General features: G+C 36.6%; 1 protein-coding gene across 1 annotated transcript in view; it reads right to left on the bottom strand.

Moving 5' to 3' along the window:
* tox (thymocyte selection-associated high mobility group box) overlaps positions 1 to 18,932 on the bottom strand; it is a 58,200-nt gene that overhangs the window by 16,826 nt on the left and 22,442 nt on the right. Inside the window, exons 2-3 of the mRNA XM_084411197.1 lie at positions 11,722 to 11,787; positions 9,339 to 9,446 (exon numbers count right to left, since the gene is read on the bottom strand). Coding sequence (XP_084267323.1) covers positions 9,339 to 9,446; positions 11,722 to 11,787 — 174 coding nt within the window. The remainder of the gene's footprint in view (positions 1 to 9,338; positions 9,447 to 11,721; positions 11,788 to 18,932) is intronic.

Here is an 18,932-nt window from a genome sequence, read left to right as displayed (position 1 = left end):
AAAATACTGTAGAAAAATATATACAGTTATCAGAAGGCATAGAGATGAAGTTTATCATTGGTACCAAAGGCAAGCCGGAAAACACATCACGGCGAACACTAACCGTGAATATGCCTCAGCCTCTGACTCGAAATGACTCAAACGATCCCACTCTCTCTTTCTTTCTTTTTTTTTTTTTTTTTTTTTACCTTGAAAGGGGCTTCTCTTTTCTGCTGCTTTATTATCTCTAATACATAGCTTTTATTTGCAGCAAACTAAATGAACCTGTCAGACAGCCAACTACAGGCAATTAGGTATGAAATTGGTTCCAAATTCAAACTCAACTCAAATAACGGTCCAACTGTTACTTTTAAGGATTGCAATAATCGTTTTAATGAGCTTCCTACTTCTGCCTCTAAAAGCCAATGTATCATGCTCATTTGCATATTTGATTGTGTTGTGCCTCACAGATGTCTGCGTTTGTTTGCGGGAAATATGCTGGCATAATTCATACAGTAAGGCCCTTAGAGGAATGATTTGACTGCCAAATGAAAAAAAATAAATCACATAGAACAAGACGACTGTTTGCAGTGGCTTGCATTGCTGTTGATACATGCGAGCAATGTACTTATTTGTGTAATTATTGTCGAAAGAAGAAAAATAAATGATTATTTTCAGGTAAAAATTATATAAATAAATAAGAGCAGGATAACAGTTTTGTCGGCTCGAGTCGAGGTGCGATTGTTTATGTGTTCTAACGCAACGTGATGTTTCTTGGTATCCTGTCTTTCTTTTTTTACACTTTCCTTTTTTTGTGACACTGAGGTGCGTAAACAGGCAGCCAAGAAAGAGAACACAGGAAATAAATAACCCTGTGCTGTGGTGTGTGGCTCTGAAAAATTAAGAGATATTGCAAACATTTCCTACATCTGTGTGTTTTTGTTGTGAAAAAGAAGACGTTAGATGAGGCCGCGAGTACAAACATATCAAAACATGCTGTCATCTGATGCTGATCTACTTATTGAACTGGAAACTGCAAAAAAAGTTCCAGCTAATCTGAATAAATGCGTTTTCTGAAGCAATGTGCTACGAGTCAGTTAATTTTTCCAATTCCAACCTCTTGTTTAAACATCTTTCATTTTTCAATCTGTAGTCATGTTGTTGGTAATTTACATTTTTTTGTATCATCTAATGAAACCTGAATCAGATCATTCGAAATGAACTAAATGAATATATTCTGAGTCATATATATATATAATACATATGTATAAATGAAAATAAATTCTGAGTCAGGACTGTGGGAAATTACCCACACAATTGCTGTACATTCAGTTCAGTGTTTACTATTCATAATTCAGCTACATTCAGATCGCTACGTATAATTTTAACATAATTTAGGTGTGCGGTTTTCCTCTAAAAGGCTATCTTTCATTTAACAATAAATGGAACATGGAAGAAAAACAACAATTTCTGTGTAAATGAGGACTTTGGATGACACATAGTTTCCGACCAACCCTCATTCACATTACATGCAAAGGAGGGGAAGGAGAAGAAAATGACAAATTTGAGATCCACAACGTGCAAGTCCTTGTCCATTTTCGTGTGACATCATTTCGACTGGACAACAAATCTCTCAGGGAGGTGATTGCCTGTCAAATAGCGCAAGGGTAATGGGACTGGTGGGAGATGAATGGCAAATGAGCAGGAGAGTCATTTAAATCTACTATCAATTACTGATGATGGTCATGATGGCTGTATGGAATCATTGTCTATGGGCGACTTCACAGCCAGCAGTCAATCAAAGCTTCACAGCGGAGGGGGAAAGTGAAATAAACTTGGGGAATAGTCATGGATCTGATGCGGTTTACACTGACAATAAGGAAAGAAAGGAGAGAGAACTCTTGTGTTTTTAACATAGTGTAGTGAATGAGTGACAGAAATGCTTCACCAGCAGAAATTATGCATTAAATTACTGCAGCCTCACAATGGAGATGTGAATTGTTTATAAGCCTTCCATCTTGACAGGCGTAAATCAGCTCGTCATTATGAAAGAAGAGCACATGTACTGAGATACGAGGTGGATGAGAAAAAGCACATTTTGAGATAAGATATACGGTCCATCATTATGCCACAAAATGCATTAAAACAAATTTAGGAGATGCTTTCTGACGATTTAGAAGGATGGGTGAGAGACTGAGGCTAGTTGTCAACTGGGGAAGCTGTATTCCAGTTTTTAAATCAAATGTTTTTTATCTCTAGCTGTGGTTTTGTATGTTGGTTTCAAACCCCTAACCACTTCAATTTTGAATAATAATTTTTTTATCATTTTAGTAATATTAAAATACATATATGATAAATGATATGAAAAAGAACACAAAAATATTATGCATTCTTGGGTTTTGGGTTATTATTAATTTTCTTAATAATACATTTTTTTTTTATATAATAATTTTATCTTCTAAAATTGTACTCTGGTAAGTTGTCACATGTTGCCATTTGAAACATTTAATATCGGCACAAGATTAATTGATTGTTTTGTGTTTCAAAATTGTTTTAATGATTTTAACAGTAGGCTACTTCCTATAATTGACAGTGGCATTTTCATTGTGACAATTTACCCCATAAAATGTGACAATATTCCCCAGTATCTGTGCAAAAATATCAATGAGTATTAAATGAACTGTGTCTTTTTTCTTGGGCATTTATCCCTTGAAAATGCACTTTCCAAACTTAAATGGCTGTAATTCATAAATGCTTTGGAATACAGGTTGGTCTCTTTTTAAAGAAGACACTCAGCAGATTATTGCACTTCAATTTAAAAAAAAAAAAAGAGTTTTTAGTACTGTACTAAACATTTCACAAAATAATTTTTACTATAAAATCAGAACCATATGTCTAACCAAGTTGTGTTCCAAATTTGAAGTTGATATCACAAAAATGTAAGTTCCCAAAGATTTTAAGGTGCTATACCAAAAATAGCCACATGGTGACACCCATATTCCATTAAATTTTTTGCGACGTGTTCTCCTGTGACGAATTAATACATTTCTGTCAGAATATCACTTCTATCACAAAACAGTTGCCAAATATGGAACCTTAAGTCTCTGACCTTGCTGACGATTTGTGTTTTGTCAAGATTAGAAAAAAAAGGAATTTGAGTTTTTAAGCTTTCGAATGATACCTAATTTATGATGATTACTAAAATATGTAGAATAGGAAAAAAAGTCAGTAAAAATAAAGAGCGCCAAGCGTCCCGCTATCAGGAAGGTGACAGTTAATCCCCTTTCACACATACTGTATAGTCTTTACTGGTAAATGACCGTTAAGAGATCATGTGTGAACAGGATCTTTTTTTATAAATACTGGTAAATCAGTTCTGGCCATTTACCAGTATGAGAAGTTGTACCATTACCAGTAAATTACTGGTATAATGCCGTGTGTGAACAAAGAATGAAGATTACCGGTATGAGTATGTACAAGATCTGAATGCACTGCTTTGGACCAATCATAAAGTTCTTATTGAGATTGATTACTCTGCGGCATTTACAGTAAGCACCGCTGCTTTTTAATCGTTTTTCTATGTAAATATGCGCTAGATGGACATCTTTGACCGTTGCGCCATGTCTCGCAGCTCGAGCCTTCTTTTTCATTCATTAGCGCTGCGGCTCAGCAAAAACGTGTTTTGTGTGATCATCCCCTTATGCCTGTCAAAAATAATGCTGTAAAATTGAACAGATAGCGAAACGAAAGCGCTTCTCCTCATGCGGGCTAATGAAGACAACGGCGCAGAGTTTAAAGATAATTTTCCGATGACTGACATCACAGAATTTCCCGGTATTTTGGTGCTGATGTGTGAATGGTCATTTAACGGTAAAAATCCAGAACGCAGTTGCTTGTGTGAACAGCATATTTGTGTATTTACTGGTAAAGTCGTTCTAGTAATTTTACGGTAATTTACTGCCATTTCTGTGTGAAAGGGGCATTAGGTACAACTTTTCAAAAGGTTTTTTTTTTTCTGGGCAACACTTTAAGGTATTTGCCTTTCGCAGAAACAAAACTACTCTATTTAAATGATCACTCCAGGATTGGCTGTGGATCATTACCCAGAGCTCCATGTGGCACGAGGAGTGCTCCAACATGTTGTCATGCCCTTCAACCAATTAAATTGCCAAAGAACAGCAAAAGGAAGAGTAAACAACGATAACCTGCGCCTGCAGAAGAGAAAGCTTTTTTATAATGTAATTTTGAATAATGAAGATGTCAGGTTAAATGCTACAGTAGTTAAACTTAATAAGGTGCCCTATTTTTTTCCCAATCGGCTTTTCATTTGCCATCTAGTCTGGGATTGTGTGAGAGAGGCAACGAAAGCAATTCAGCCTGTAATGAATACCTCTGGGACCCAGGGGCAGTGATCATTTGAATGCAACATTCTTTGGCTGGGCCCCCAAAACAACCTCGGACTCGCTGAGCTGCCGATTACTGTTGAGAGCTTCTGGATAAATGCAGAAGGGCTTGTCTGTCTTGTGCTAGCATCAAGGTCAAGCATTTTGGAGGAGGTTTCTACTTTGTTTAATGGAGGTGACATGAGAGCGTGTGAAGCCTCGTCTGACCCGAGCTGCGGCATCACACCCGGCGTGTCTTATAACCCGAATGGGATCAAAGCATACAGGCACGGTCCACGAGCGACCACTCCCTGTCCGGCACGCTGCATCAGTGCCTTTGAGCAGCTTAAAGCTCATGCATGCATGAATATGCAATTCATGAATATCTCTGAATAATGCATATTATGAGAAATACAATGCTAGAATTATTTGTGCGATTAAGATATTCTATAGTTAGTATATTTAATATTTAATAAATATGTTGTATAGGAACATTAGTTTGGCTCAAGAGAACATTTCTGAACATGTCTGAAATACACACAAAAAAAAAACACATGTAAGAACGGGCCTCTTCATTCCCAGGAGAGAGCACAAGGTTAGTTTATGCATGTTTAAAATGCACAGCTTTCTCCTGGTCCCCCAAGAGCTCTGCAACATCTGGGGGGAGGGGGTGGGGGATGGATACGAGCAACTCTATATAAACCCACACAGAAATCTGACAACCCCCCTCATCAGAGACTATATACATGTCAAACCATTGCGGCGGGCAAATACATTCTGTGCAAGAAACAAACAAATAACATATCGTAACTGTCTCTGCTGCTCTTATAGTTAGGGATAGTATTAACATTAACATTAGCACTTCCTGAATGCCGCATTGCATCTTCTTTAACACAGATAAGACAATTTCAACCAAATGTGATTGTTAAACACTTATCAGGTTTAAACAAAAACCAAGAGTTGTTAAGCGAACATTGCTCGCTCTGAGAGTCAAAGTGAGCGCTTTCACAAGTAGTGTCTTTGAGCGTAGTCCAGAAATATGAGAAGTGTGTATATTTTTAGTGTTCGCTGAGTGTATGCTGTAGTCGGCTTTATCTAGCATCGCTGGCACACGCTACTTCATCTTGCTGCTGCATTTAAAATAAATAAACGTTGATACAGAGCGCTTGTGGGCTGACATGCGCTCAACACTCCGCCATTTTGGGCTAATAAATGTGGCTTTTATTTCATGGCCAAGAAACACATGGTTTGGGGTTGGAAGAAGGGGGAATGAGAGGAGATTGTAAGATAGGAGAGAACCTGTGTGCAGACAGACAGTGCTGAGCTGCAGTCTGGCCTATGAATGCTCTATGTATTTTAACATTTCATTGATTCAGTTTATTTTTTTTCCTTCTGGGCTGTTATTATTGTTATGTCTCTCAGAGAGGAACGGATCTCCACTTGCAGAGATGCTCAGATGGATAACAGTATCACATTTTGTCGCTTCAAGCAGCTACGAGGCTTTCAAAAGTGTTGTCAGTCGGTGGGGATGTTTTGAAGGCAGAAAGGCATGCAGATATCAAAGAGTTTAACAGAAGTTTTTAAATGTCATTTTAACACATGCCCGTTTTCTTTATAAAAAAAGTCCCTCTCATCACCAGCTCTGATCTCAAGTTAAATTTCCAACAACTAAATATTTTACATTCTTTAAAGCCAATATTATCAAAAAGAGATGCTCATAAGAATGTACCTTCTAATAATATAATATAATATAATATAATATACATATTTTCACTCCATGCCTCGGTCAGTGTTGGTCGGCCAGAAAACCACTTTTTGAGGTTATATATAGTTACATATATATAGTTCATAATTGTTGTACTATTTAATCTTTTTTGAAAATAGGCTATTTAATGGCACATTCCATTGAAACAACTTACACCGTATAGTGTGACAACATGCCTCGCTATAGCATGTTGATCTGTATCTTTTTCTGGGCAATATCAAGCTTTTTTTTGTAAGCGAGACTTTAAGGTATGTGTCAATACAGAAACTGAATAAAAAATTACAACTAGCCCCCCATAGCCTAATATTTATATATATGTATATTTGTCTATCAAATATAAAATTGCGCCAGAATGGTTTTTCAACACCTTTGAAAGAAGAGCAAAAAGGTAATCAGTTTATTTGTCTATACATGCCATTTTGTATGTTTGATCTAGACCAGTTTTTGCTTGCTCCACTACACAAATTTTGGCTCCATTTCGTAAGAGCAAAATGGCTTTCATTACGAGATCTTAAGGTTCCCCCACCTCCAAAATCCCAATTTAACCCCTGCACGCGATGCTTTGCTATTCCAACTGCAGCGATGTGAAAGGCCACCTCTAGTTTCAGTATCTATGCACATAATTTACATCTTTAACGGTACACTCAACATCATTGATCTCAGCCAATCGCTCTGAGGACCGGCTTATGAGAGTAACAGTGTTGTTCATACCAGTGCACAGACCACGGCAGCATTTAGATCTTTAAAATCAACCTACAATTTATCAGATCAAACCAAAAGGACTTCAGCAACCATTCATTTAAAAACCATGATCCTTACACTCGGCCTTGGCCGCTTTCCAGGTTGCCTTTATTTCGTATTATAGAGCAGATTAAAAGACACAATTGCAGTACATGTTTTGCCTTCAGCACTGGAGCTGCGGATGGTTTTCAGCTTCAGTTTTAGCTTCCTGAGTGTGAAGTTTAAAATAGGCACAGGGGTACACTTCTCTCTAATTCGGTTAATGTGTGTTTAAAAGCAGGAGAAAGCTTTGTGGCTACGTACCACACACCGAGGTCAAGGTGAATTCAACTGTTGTTGCCAATAAAAGTAATTACCTGTTCCCAAAAGAGGGAAAGAGAGAGAGGGAGAGAGATGCAAGGAAGCACGAAAACAGCTGAGAGACTGCAGCTCATAAGCAAAAGGAAGTAATATCTACAAAGGGAGTTTTAAGATTCAAAGGGAAACATAAAAGTAGTGCTAGACTCAAAGCAGCTCTAAGATTACAGCAATCCTATTCATACATGTGAAATCAATGTGGAGCTCAATGGCAAATAAAAGTGTGATCTACACAACAATGGATTGCAGGATGCAGGGACAGACAGACTGTATAAAGTACAATGGACCCTTTTCACAGACTTTGATGTATTTTCCACTTTAATTTAGCAGGTTAGCTTCTCTCTCTCTCTCTCTCTCTCTCTCTCTCTCTCTCTCTCTCTCTCTCTCTCTCTCTCAATGTACATAATTTAATATAAAGTTAAAATAGCAGGACCCTTTTGTGTCATATAACTCTGGAATTAAAAGAAGAAGAATCTAGCTAACTAGTAGGTACTGCTGCAAAGGAGTTTAAGGCGTCGCTTCACAACATTCTCTAAATTAGCATTGGCGACCAGAATAACCGATAACATTTCGATTGTGAAAAAGATGTTGATGTAAAAAGAAATAAATTTAGAAGCTATATTTCTTCAATTACAAACTGTGATTATTTTCTTGTTTTATTTGTAGTTAGTTAGCTTGCTAGCTAGCTAGTTTCATTTTCATGTTGTGTAAGACATTTTGATATGCTAATATGCCATGTTATACTACACTTTTAAAAAAATGAACTTTTGCCTCGTTAAATTTAATTAATTAAAATAAGCAAAAATAACACAATTGTTTAATATTTTGTCACAACTTAATTTAATTGTGTTCAATCAACCTAATATATTTAAAACTGAAGTTTACTTAATTAATTTGTGTGAAAACTAAATTTTTGTTAACTAACTGGGCAGTGGATCTGTAGTTCCCAGCATGCTTTGCAAGGGACTGCATTAGGAGGGTAAATTTAGGGATTAAAGTGTGTTCTTTTATGTGTTTTTCTGTAAATGGAAAGATGTTGTTACTTAATGTTAGTGTTTAATATACAGTAATGTTAGAAACTTAGAAGATTTTCTGTAATGTTTTTGAATTTTGTGGTTACCATTATGCAGAAGAGTGGCGACTGTGTTTAGTTTAGGGCTGTGGGCACTCAGTATACTCTAGACATGCATTAAACTTCATTTGCAGATCTACATAAGTAATATTCAATATTACTCTGTAAAAAATGGTTTAAATTAAACTGAACACTAGTAGCTCCTATCATTGGAAATAACTGTAGAGTCAAATTAGCTACAGTTATAATGTTGGTGATTTTGGGCAGGGCAAAAATGAAATGTAGTCAACCTGACAAAACTTTATCTAGCAGGAATGACTAAATGAATTTAAGTTCATACAACAAGATTACAACAAATCATTTCAAACAAATTAGATTTTGTTGGAAAAATGTAATTCATTTTCGTGGAAAAGTTTTCCTTAATTTAATTAAGTTTGTTCAACAGCTTATTTTTTTGAGTGTACAGCCGATTTCAAATACAGCTGCTAAAGAAGTGATAGCAAATTGTTGTAATCTATCTCTCTATTAATTTATTAATATTAATTTTCTTTTGATTAACTCTTTTAGAAAGTCAAAAAAACGTAAGAGATTTATTAAATTTACCGTTATTGGTCGATAATTGATATTTACTTGTGCTGCTAATCTCCTCTATTTTTACATTATATTAAATGTCCTTTGCTTCATCTAACGCTCACTTAAATTAATCTTTAAAAACTCTAATAATTTAATAAAACTGTTAAATGTAATCTGTAGCAAATCTCAAAATGAATATCTATTTTTCATACTGTACATTACAATGTTGTGATGCCTAACTTCACTTGTAGCCTTTAAAATGATTGATTTTAATTGAAAGTGTTTTATTTTTTAAATTACGTATACAAAGTAGTGTTTTTATAGTGCATAAATAGTCATCAGCCACTTCCGTTTTCCAAACCCGTAAATGTAAAAAGGGTCCATATGGATGAGACACACACAAAAATCGTCAGTTGATGTTATTTTGCAGTGATGGGCATCTGGTCGGCGTTGGTGTGGGGTTATTTACCCATGTCAGACGGTGGCCGTCCGTGTGTGTAGGGGTCTCTCTTTTCCAGTGGCCGCCGGCCTGTTTGTTGCTGTGCTGCGTCTGGCTGGGACTGGCAGGTACGCGGAACTACAGTGGGATGCAAGGCCAAGGGGTCAACCGACACAGCAGGGTAACAAGAAACATGCACATGCTAGACTCATCACAACCTTCAACTTTAATCACTCTTCAATCCATTTTTTAGCTCTGTGTTCTTTAGATTCTCAATGCATCTTTCATCTCCACCCACATTAAAGCTGTAGCAAACATGCAGCGCGAGCACCTTAAACACAGTGACCAGGGATGTACAATCCAGACAATGCACATTTTAAACCAATTTCAGGCTATGTAATGGCTCAATAGGACCGTATGCAGCTTTTCGTGTTAAAAGAAGTAACTCTGAAACAAGTAAGTGACCTATAATTTAGTGCACTTTCCTTTACATTCTCCTGAATGCATTTGCTACAGTGTGCTGAATAATTCATGAGTCAAATATCATTTATTTATTTTTCCTCGTCCTATTGAGAGCCATAACACCACTGGGCTTAGTCTCTACAGCCTACAGGTTAGACTGTAATTCCCACTAATTCTCTATATCACAATGTATTGTGAATGCTTATTGAAGAGCTTTTAGGACTCACATGAGATATGTCCTGTGCTGAACATGAACATGACTTTTGAAGCACAAAGCAAAGCATGTAACCTCAACATAACATCATAATTAGGCAAGTCAGTGGAAACCAACAATTAGCATTTAGTTTCAGCTGACTATTAACTAATATATTTGTCCACTGATATAAGATTAGATTAGAATAGTTTCTTTAAAAATTTTTTTAAAAAAATCAGTAACACTAATTTGCTGTTAAATTATATTATTATTAATTTATTATTATATTATATTATATTATATTATATTATATTATATTATATTATATTATATTATATATTGTAGTTGAAAAAATTGTCCTAACTAGTCAGTTGGTTGACCAGCAAACTTAAATATATCTTTTGTTAATGCACAAAGAGCTTTGTCAAACTGCAAGCGAATGTGTTCATGATTAAGTTTAAATATACAATTTTTGACGTGTGAGAAAGGTGTGAATTGCACCTTCGCACATTTCAGGAGAACAGAGACCTGTTAAACGTTACTTATGTCAAACTAAAAGACAGAAGATGTTTTGAGCAGGTTGCCAAACCATATGGACAGTTTTTTCTTAAAACGTGTTTCATTATTAAATTTACTTTATCAACTGGAATAATTATTCATAACACTTTTTTAACTTGTAATGAGAAAAACACAAGTGAGATGGGGAGGGAGGGAGTTATTTTAGAGCGGGAGCTATTGCACATTACATTCTACATGTCTTACATTAAAGGCCAAACTCTGTGATCCACAAACAGATTGAATTCAGCGCTTTCATTGTGTTTACTGCATCGAGGCGCTTTGCAGAAAAGTTGTTTTTAACCTTGAGAATTATTCTACATCCCATTGTGTATAGTATTCGAAGTTTGAAATGTCAAAATGTAGCTTGCTTAAATTTAATAGAATGCAAGCACAGTTCAGATCAATGCGTCTATAAAAACAGGCCAAACTCAAACAGCTCATGACAAAAGCAGGAAGGAAATGTTTTAATAGGGCAGCAGCATCATACATAGCCTGCTGCTGGCTGATAAAACTAGCAGGGAGAAAAATCCTAAAGTTTGACTCAAAAAATTTACTAGTTTGCATGTGCACACATGATCAGTCCATCTACAGTGCATCACATTCACATTCACATTCACTTCCCTACAGCAGAATGTGGCAGGTGTCCTAAGGGGCGCTAATTAACCTGTAGCCTTAATTCATTAGGCAAACATGTAGAAGGTCCCGTAAGACAACCTGCACTCCCTCAAGAAGGCATGTTCACCCTTGACCTTAATGCACCGCATGTTTTAGTTAAAAAAATTAATCAGGCTGTGCTTTTTATAACAAGATGTGCCTGAACTATCTCGTCGGCAAAGGTTGAGTCACTGATGAAACAGCCTTTTATCTTGGTTGTTCGAACAAGTGCAAGAATCCTGAAATAAACTTCCCTTTCGATGAGTAACTAGAGGAGAATTGCACTGAAGCGCTGCAGTCTGCCTTTTATAAACCCACGGCCTTGTGCGGAGTCCATACTGTGTGTCGTTTTTAATGAAAGTGTAAATGGAGGAAATGAAAGCCTGCGACAATATGCATTAAAGCTTCATTTCATTAACATTGTTTACATGTTATAATAGCCCCTGATTATGGTGGCGACTGATAGTGGCTCTAATTTGTGATGCGCCGGCTTAAACTTGTTTAATTACGACTTAAAACAAAAGGAGTGAGCAGTAATTAACCCACCTGGTTCCCTGGCACAAAGTCCTGGCTGGGCTCTGGCATACTCATGAACATGTTTTCACTGTCGTACTGCAAACAGACAGAGAAAGAGGAAAAAACAATGAATAAACAGTCAGAAATGTTAGCTTGACACATAATATGAGCCACAGAATGAGACAGAGCCACAGAACATGCGGTTGGTATTTCTGTTCAGTGCTTTCTTCCCAAAACGCAGAGCTCGAAGACAATTAGTCTTTGAAGTCCCTGCCGTATCAGATGGAGATGTCAGTGATTTGATGTAATTAGTACAGTGGTAATTAAAGTTGCTGGTTGAGGGGGATTAATGAAATGCTTTCATGTGTGCAGTGGAATACAACAGAGGGAGTTTGATGAGCCCACACAAGGATAGACCTGAGCCTGTAAGGTACAGGTGTCTCACCGCAAACATACAAAAACCTGTTAAATTGACAGTTTGACTTATTATACACCATCAATGGACTGATAAATCAATATGAAATGTAAGACAAGCTGATATTTACACTAAGATTTTTATATTTGGCTTACCACAATTAGGATAAAATGAAGTGTGTAATTTCTACTGGCAGCACCAAATTAGAGTTGCTAATTTTGCAATTATTATGCTGCTATTGTCACCGAAAATACATGCTTCACCTTTACAGTCAACATTAAATAAAAACTGATATATATATATTAATATTACTTCCTTAATTCATGTTCCTGGTCTTCTTGTGTATGATTCAATGGTGCATATTATTCCAAACAGAAGTTCATTCGTTTTTATCTTGTAGCCTATTTTTTTTTTTTTAAAGATCAGATTTATTTATTCTTTTTTAAAATATAAAAATTATATTATATCTTGTAATATTAATATTATTAAATATATTCATATAATTGTAAAATATTAAACATAAATGTAAAAAAATTAAGTCAAGTCACCTTTATTTATATATCGCTTTATACAATACAGATTGTTTCACAGCAAATGCTCCGCCTCTGAAACAACTCGCCTTTTTTGGCTGACGTCATGTGTTCCCTCATACTTTTTCAACCCCTCCTTTCCAACAATCCGGCTCTATTCTGGCACGTAATCTGCACGTCAATTTATTCCAGATGGATGAAATCAAGCCTTTTTTCTCATTAAATATCCTGTTTCACTCAGAATTATGTCAGATTACAGAAGTAAAATGAGTTGCACATGCATGGTATTTCATGTTGACTTTAAAGTTCTAAAACTGTTTTTTTTTTTTTTTTTTTTTGAGATTTAATAAGAAAACTTTATGAAACAAGAACTGGTAATGAATCTTCTATACCTCCATGACTCAGTTCAGCCACAGTGTCTTTTACAGTACACATGCAGCTTGTGCATTCACCTGCTGAAGATGCTCAAAACAGCTTCAGCTGAGTCAGTGCAGGTTAAATGTGTGATGAAGGAGAATGAGCCTGTGACCCAGCTGTGCAGCACACCTGGGAAATTACAGGAGCTCACACTGGCTGCCTGCTACAGTCCACTCAGCAACACACTTGCACACACAAATTCTGCTGACACGCCTTCCTGACAAACACACGCCAATTTACATCTGCTCCACTTCTTTAAAACCCATGAAAAATGACTGATTAACATCAAAAGCAGAAATCAGATATGTTTTAAGTTGGCTGTGAGGGAATGGCTTTCTCAGCAAAAGGTCCCGACAGCGTTGTCATTAACACAGATCCATGACACTTATTTGAGTGTTACGAACCAATGAGAGAGGACATCACGAAGAAGAGGAGATCGAGTGAGAAAGGAAACTCATGGTTGATGCCTGTCACTGGCTGAATGTTTATATTTCTGTTCATCCAAGCAGCACATCTCATTTCATTATGCCTGCTCGAGATAATTCTATGGAAATGAAATGGCAATAATCCTAATGAAAGCCTATCACATTGCGACCTTTTAAGTGTGCGAGTTGATGGGCTGATCTGATTGGTTTTTGCACACGGATGACAGTTAATTTCATGCTAGCTTATTGATTGTGATTAATGTGATCAGGCTGATCTACTGTAAGATGTGGCTATTCTTAAACTATGAAATTTGCTGGTTTTAAAACAACATACAAGATAGTCATGAGTGTACCAAGATCAATTCATAAGAAGGAAAAAATGTTGCAAAATGTTGAAAAAGCATCAAATTTTTCAGCTATGCTGCAGTTAGACACATGCTCTGTTACAAAACCTAGGAGCTGCCTTTCTGTTTACTTAGGTAGCAGCTTAATTGAAATGGGACCTAGTAAGCTGCCTTTATAAACAGCCAGTTATTTATAACAGAAGATTTGAGACGCAGCCGTTCAAACCATATCCATTTTTATAACGATTCTCTCTGGTTTCTCCCTGTTATGACCTTTAACATGGCTCTCTCAGTGTTTGTGCGCAGTTCTATCTGCTTAGCTCTTACCCTATCAGACACTATTTGCATATGAATGTGCCAGTGGAAAGTGTGAGGTGGCCTTAGCTGAAAAAGTATAACCTCAGAGCTAAACACATCACACTGACACCAAATCCATCCAGCAACAGTTGGCCAACACCCTCCCTCAACTATACGCCGACTGCACTTTCGAAGCAAACCCGGCAGTGCAAAGCTGTACAGGCCGATTATGACTGAGGTTTTCCTTGATTCGTGCAAACTCGCATTTCTCAATCTTGTGGCAAGCAGGGAGCCATTTTGTGTCATTGTAGCTTTTCTTTCAGAGCCTGAGGTGCCATTACATGACCAATAAAACCACACCTAGTGCAGATTGCCATTCTAAAATCTGACAGCTCAACTGCATGCACTACACAAATTATTGCATTATTAGCAAAAAACACCACAAGAGTCCATTATCAAACTACAGGGCCGCAGGCATCAGCTACATCCTAAACTAAACTAGTTTTAGTGTGAAAAGCAAGAAAGTATCTGTGCGAGCAGGTCAACAAACGACTACAATGTGCGTTCAGCAGCTGCCGCGCTGATGCAAATGAGGTATCAAATAACAAAAACAACAAAAACAAAACAGGGCCTAATGGCTGCGGGACTGTAAATCGATCCCTTCCACACTCCGCCCCGAGCGTCTGGCAGCTTCATAGAAAGCTTAGGTAAAAGAAATTGATCCCAACTGACATGACCACATGCTAACAAATTCCTCATTATGATTAATAGGAAGTGTTCCTTAGGGGAAGGAGGGTAATGACATGCTAGTGTTCTCCCAGAATAATATTAGAAAGTCTGTGGCAACACTTATTAGCTCTGTAATTAAACTGTTCATCCTTAAATGACTCCCCTGGTTCAGAACGACGAGGCCTACGGGCCAAAGTGTGTGTGTGGGGGACTGAACTGTGGCCAGGGATGTGTTCATTCGCTAATGCCCGTATTTATCTTACAAGGGGTTTTCTGTTAATTTATTCTAATTAGTGTCACTGGAGGGTCTCGGAGTTGACTGTCGATCAGAACGAGGTGTTTAAGAGAGCTGTATTTGATTCTAATTCGACGCAAGCTTCAAAATGTCCTCAATTAGCATGTGTGAACTATTTGACAAGGTGGTGATTTTGTATGAATTAAAGGTAGGGTATAGGCAATTTGTTTTATAAACACTTTTTGTTATACTATTGAAACATCCTGATAGCAATAAATAATAGAAGAGGTCTAAATATTAAAACATGTATATCTTCTGTGGAAGTCACAGGACCAAAAAATGTTCGTCCAATCATTGCATTTGGTCTGAATGCAATGATTGGACGATGTCTTACCTTCCTGTCAACATATGTGACAAACGGCTGGCAAAATGAGTCGGAAATGCGCACAGGCTAATTATGACCTACAGTGAAATGTCCATTTTGGTCGAATTTGAGGATTTCACAAAAATGAGTTAATTAAACTCTCATCTAGTGATCCCAATGCTCCAAATAGCGATTAAACCATCTAAAAGTATCTTTATTTGTACGTTTTCTAAGAGTAGTACCTTTCCCTTGTCCATGAAAAATGCTGTTTTTCTCAGATCGCTTCTCAACGGCTGTGCTTCCCCTCAGCACAAGTTTGGTATCGTTTTAAAGTGCAGCATTCCAACTTTGTGAATACTCATAGCGAACTCTCGATAGCATGAGTCTGAACCGATGAAGTGTGATTTTCAAACTCATGCTGATGTTAAACAAAACAATCTTACGCGCACTGACTGACAGAGCCGCAATCCCGATTTACACAGAATTACAGTATTTCAGAATATTTGTTTTGGCTAGTATTCATGCAAGCGAATACGTTTAACTGTTGGGGAAAAAGATATGATGTGTAACATTATATTAGATCCATGCAGTACAGTAGATCTTAATATATAGGCTGTCTGTTTCATTAATGTTAATCAAACAATTGTGGTATCATGGTATTATCAAATATTTGGTTTTGACTTGGTGTGTGCCAAATTTGGTGTTTTTATATATCATTTTGAATGTTTTTAATAGAGAATGTGAAAATAACGGACTAATTTTTGAAAATATGTAAAGGTAATTTAATGCCGTCTCTTGTCTCGTGACGCTTTGCAGATTCTGCTGTGTGTGTTTTGAAGGCGTTGCTTTAGAGACGCTATGAAGGGAGGGTGGGATCTTCTTTTAAAGCTGTGCTTTAAAATTGCTAGCCTGTCAGAAATGACCTACCCTACCTTTAATATGATGTGAATCATTAAAAAAAAATATGTATATTGTCAACACTATATAGTGTGGTCAGTATAGTCTGATTCTCGTGACTTTTATGAGCATTTTTAATAATCGTCAAAATGAATCACAAACTCAAAACGACTCATCCAAAACCAATAACTGTTACTGTTTATGTTTACATGAGAATAAAATCAAAATGATTATGCACCGATTGTTCATATGACAACGTATAGTTAAAAAACAAACATTAAGAACAAACAGAATTACAATGTAATTAGGATCAATTATCAGGTACTTCCTCAACGATATTAAGAAACCGGAATCATTAAGCGAAATAGGAACCAGAATCGTTAAGTCCTGAGATTCCCATCCGTAATCAAGAGAGTAATAGCTTTCAGCACCTGCTGTCTGAGAGGAGCTGGTATCAGTGTACTGCTCTTTGAGCTCTCCAGAGGTCAGCAGGATTTCTGCAGAGCCCCCCTGCCCGGCCTCATCATCCCAATGTGTACACAGATAAAATGGAAACATTCTGGCTAAACCTATATAACCCCCACCCTGAGCTCTCCCCGTCCTCCTGACAAACTCTTTTTCCTGGCATACACTATTATATAAGAGTACCAGCTATTGAGGAGGAAGGTACCAGGGCACCCTGCCAACCTCAACCAGCTCTGAACAACTCTCTATTAAAATATATGAGGAACTTCTGTTCCTCTAATCTTAAGTGTTTGCCACTTAGCTGGGCCGGGACGGACTTCTGAAAGGTTCTGGGATGAAAACAAGCTGTGAAGCTGGGATGATGTTAAACCCTTATGTTTTATGTTAGGACCAGTCTGTGCCCTTGAGCGAAGTACTTGGCCACTCCAGCTAATTATATTGTACTGCATTCACAAAAAAACTCCTCAAACATCCATATTTGACAGCGTGCCACTGTTTTTCCAAAACTAGAATTATGGGCTGTAATATCAACATGATACGCTATTCATTTATGCACAGCGACAATTTGAAAAACAGACGCAAATGAAGGCCTTTCAGATCACAGCAAAATATTGCATTTGTAGCAAAACTGCATTTGGTATGTTCGCATAGCGTGTGTAATATAATAAAAGCTATGAAATGTTGCATTTGTTATATGAGCAGAATACATCTTCGTGAGGATTTGTAAATGAGCGTATTATGCAAAAGAAGGTGCAAAATATATGCATGTGTGGAATTATGAAACAACTTAATTTTGAAAAGTGCTAATGATGATAAAGGTCTTCCTGAAAAGTCATTCTAACTGAAATGTGTCTAAAATTTGCAGCTATTAAAATCAGATTTTAAGGTGTTGAATTCCAACTTAAGTATCATAAATTTCACATTCGAGCCAATTTTATGTAACTCAAACCTAATCTTTCTCACCGTAAATGAACCCAATAAATCAAATTGTGAAAGAAACGCTCCCTCTCCCTCAACGAGAGCCATAATTTTATGCAAATGTTATACAATAATCTGTATTCTATATCTGAGCATGGTAATGAGATTGGTTGCTCTACATTATTCATATTGTACAGATCCAATATAAACAGATATCATAAGAAGGGGGAAGGGAACCTAGGAGAGACACATCCCAGCTAACAGGGAACATTCCCATAATTTTCACTAACGTTCTTTAAAAGTTGTGTAAATATTAGAAAAAAAAAAGTTATCTGGTCTTTAATAATGTTCTCAAAAACATAAAAAAAAAAAAGACATTATTTATACATGGTTCATGGAACATATTATTTGGAATGGTTTAGTTGGACGTTCATCTATTAATTTTTAAACGTTACTACTTCTTTGATCGTAAAAGAGAACTGAAGAGAACATGAAGTAACAAGACACACGCATAAGGAGCAAACAATGAATGCAATTTATACAGGCAAGCAGGAATAATACACTGACTTCATCCCAGCTAAAAATATGTTCTTAGAACGTTCAGCCAACATTCCCATTAAGTTATGAAAATGTTATTTCTGAATGTTTTTTAAACATTCAAAACATCAATTTTTTTAAATGTATTAAGAGTGTTTTTTTCTTGGTTTATGTGAAAGTCAGAGGAGCATTCCACTCTGTAATTTTGAAAATGTTTAGAAAAGGTTATTTCTGAATGTTTTCTGAATGTTCAAAACATCTAGTTTTTTTTTTATGTTTTAAGAACATTTTGTCCTAACATTTACATACATTTTAGTGAAAGTTATAGGAACGTTCCTTGTTAGCTGGGATTGAACCTAAGCAATCAGGACTTTGAACTTCCCCTATACTGTAACAGCATTCAAGATGATTGTGAACTAAATTCTCTCATTATCTTTCTATTACTCACAACTCTGCGCATGCGCTCCATTCCACGCCATTTTAAACCAAACATCCAGAGTCTGCAGACAGCCGTTACACTCTAAGGTCTCTCTTCAGCCTGAATCATCACAAAGCATTTTGTTTGAAACTCCGTATGAAACAGTTAATATACACAGTTTTCTTTTTTTATAGTGTTGTTTTCCACGTCTTGTTAGATTTGACTTGTGTGCTGTCTAGTTGTATGTTTG

Source organism: Rutilus rutilus (assembly GCF_951802725.1).
Source record: "Rutilus rutilus genome assembly, chromosome: 6".
Taxonomy (NCBI): Eukaryota; Metazoa; Chordata; class Actinopteri; order Cypriniformes; family Leuciscidae; genus Rutilus; species Rutilus rutilus.
The sequence above is the reverse complement of the archived record's forward strand: the minus strand, read 5'-3'. Positions and strand labels throughout refer to the sequence as shown.